The sequence below is a fragment of the Laccaria bicolor genome, genomic scaffold (assembly GCF_000143565.1).
Source record: "Laccaria bicolor S238N-H82 LACBIscaffold_344 genomic scaffold, whole genome shotgun sequence".
Classification (NCBI taxonomy): Eukaryota; Fungi; Basidiomycota; class Agaricomycetes; order Agaricales; family Hydnangiaceae; genus Laccaria; species Laccaria bicolor.
Genome location: NW_001890199.1, coordinates 7032 through 8211, shown reverse-complemented (window position 1 = coordinate 8211; position 1180 = coordinate 7032). Strand labels below are relative to the sequence as shown.

The 1180-nt window shown below is 43.9% G+C and overlaps 1 protein-coding gene across 1 annotated transcript; it reads right to left on the bottom strand.

The window, feature by feature from the left end:
• Nucleotides 1-539: 539 nt before the first annotated feature.
• LACBIDRAFT_307129 (uncharacterized protein) lies at nt 540-747 on the bottom strand (the record flags this gene model as incomplete). The annotated part of the gene is made up of 2 exons (XM_001891080.1): nt 540-558; nt 614-747. 2 exons carry the CDS (start codon nt 745-747, stop codon nt 540-542), a joined length of 153 nt encoding a protein of 50 aa, XP_001891115.1.
• Between the last annotated feature and the right edge of the window lie 433 nt (nt 748-1180).

Here is a 1180-nt window from a genome sequence, read left to right as displayed (position 1 = left end):
ACGATGGGCAGCACACCATAGCGATGGCCGGACTTTGAAATTCAAAGATAATTGCAAGAGTGGATCTGGAAGGGAATCTGAGAAAATAAAAACAAAAGAAGGGGTATAGGGATAAGCTTACGACGCCTAGGAAGGTGGGTAGGTTGAGGAAGGTTGCGGGAACTCCAAAAATCGAATTTAAATGGAGAGGGGTCATGTTGTAACAAGAAAACACGGTAGTAGCACTATGTGCTTCCATGTATCGATTGCCGGACGTCATTAGAATGCTGGACACCCATCTAGAAGGATTGATTGGTAAGAGAGCGAAAAAATAAACACAACTTACGTTTGGAAGACACAGCCATATCAGTGTGTTTGCTGGAACGCAATATGTTGCGTCGGGCCAATATTGGAAGAGCGGGGTGGCACACTGCGTGATAGCGATCCCCGGATGTCGAAAAATCAAATTAGAACATCTAAGAAAGTAGGATTAGTTCGTGAACAAGAATGTAACTTTATAGAAACTTACCAGCACGTAGCAATGGCCAGAATTTAGAAAATCAAAAAATCGTTACAAGACTGTAGAAGGGTATGAGAAAAGAAAAACAAAGGAGGGGTGTAGGAACAAGCTTACGATGTCAAGGAGGGTGGATAGAGTGAGGGCGATTCCCGGAACTCGAAAAATCGAGTTTGAGTGGCAAGGGGTATGTTGTAACAAGAAAACGTGGTAGCAGCACTATGTGCTGTCACGTTGCAATCGCCGGACATCGAAACAGCGAATTAGAACACTAGACACACATTGGTAAGACAATTGGTAAGAGAACGAAAGAATAAACACAACTCACGTTAGGAAGGCACAGCAGCAGAGGAATGTTTTCCGGAAAGCGATACGTTGCGTCGGGCCAGTCCAGAGGTAAAGTTGGAGGAATAGGTTCGAACTTTGCACGCTGCGTGATAGCGATCCGCCGAAGTCCAAAAATCAAATTAAAGCATCTACAATAAAGGAAAGAAGTATTAGTTCGAGAACAAAGGTGAAACGTGGATAGAAACAGACCCGATGATCTTCAAACACTCAAAAATCAAATGGACACGGGTGTACAACCTGGGCGGCCTCCGAAAAATCAAGAAAGATTGGGAAAAACCCTGCAAAAAGTAAATGGGGGTTCAGGACAATAATGAGAAGACCTCCTCGTGACAGAGA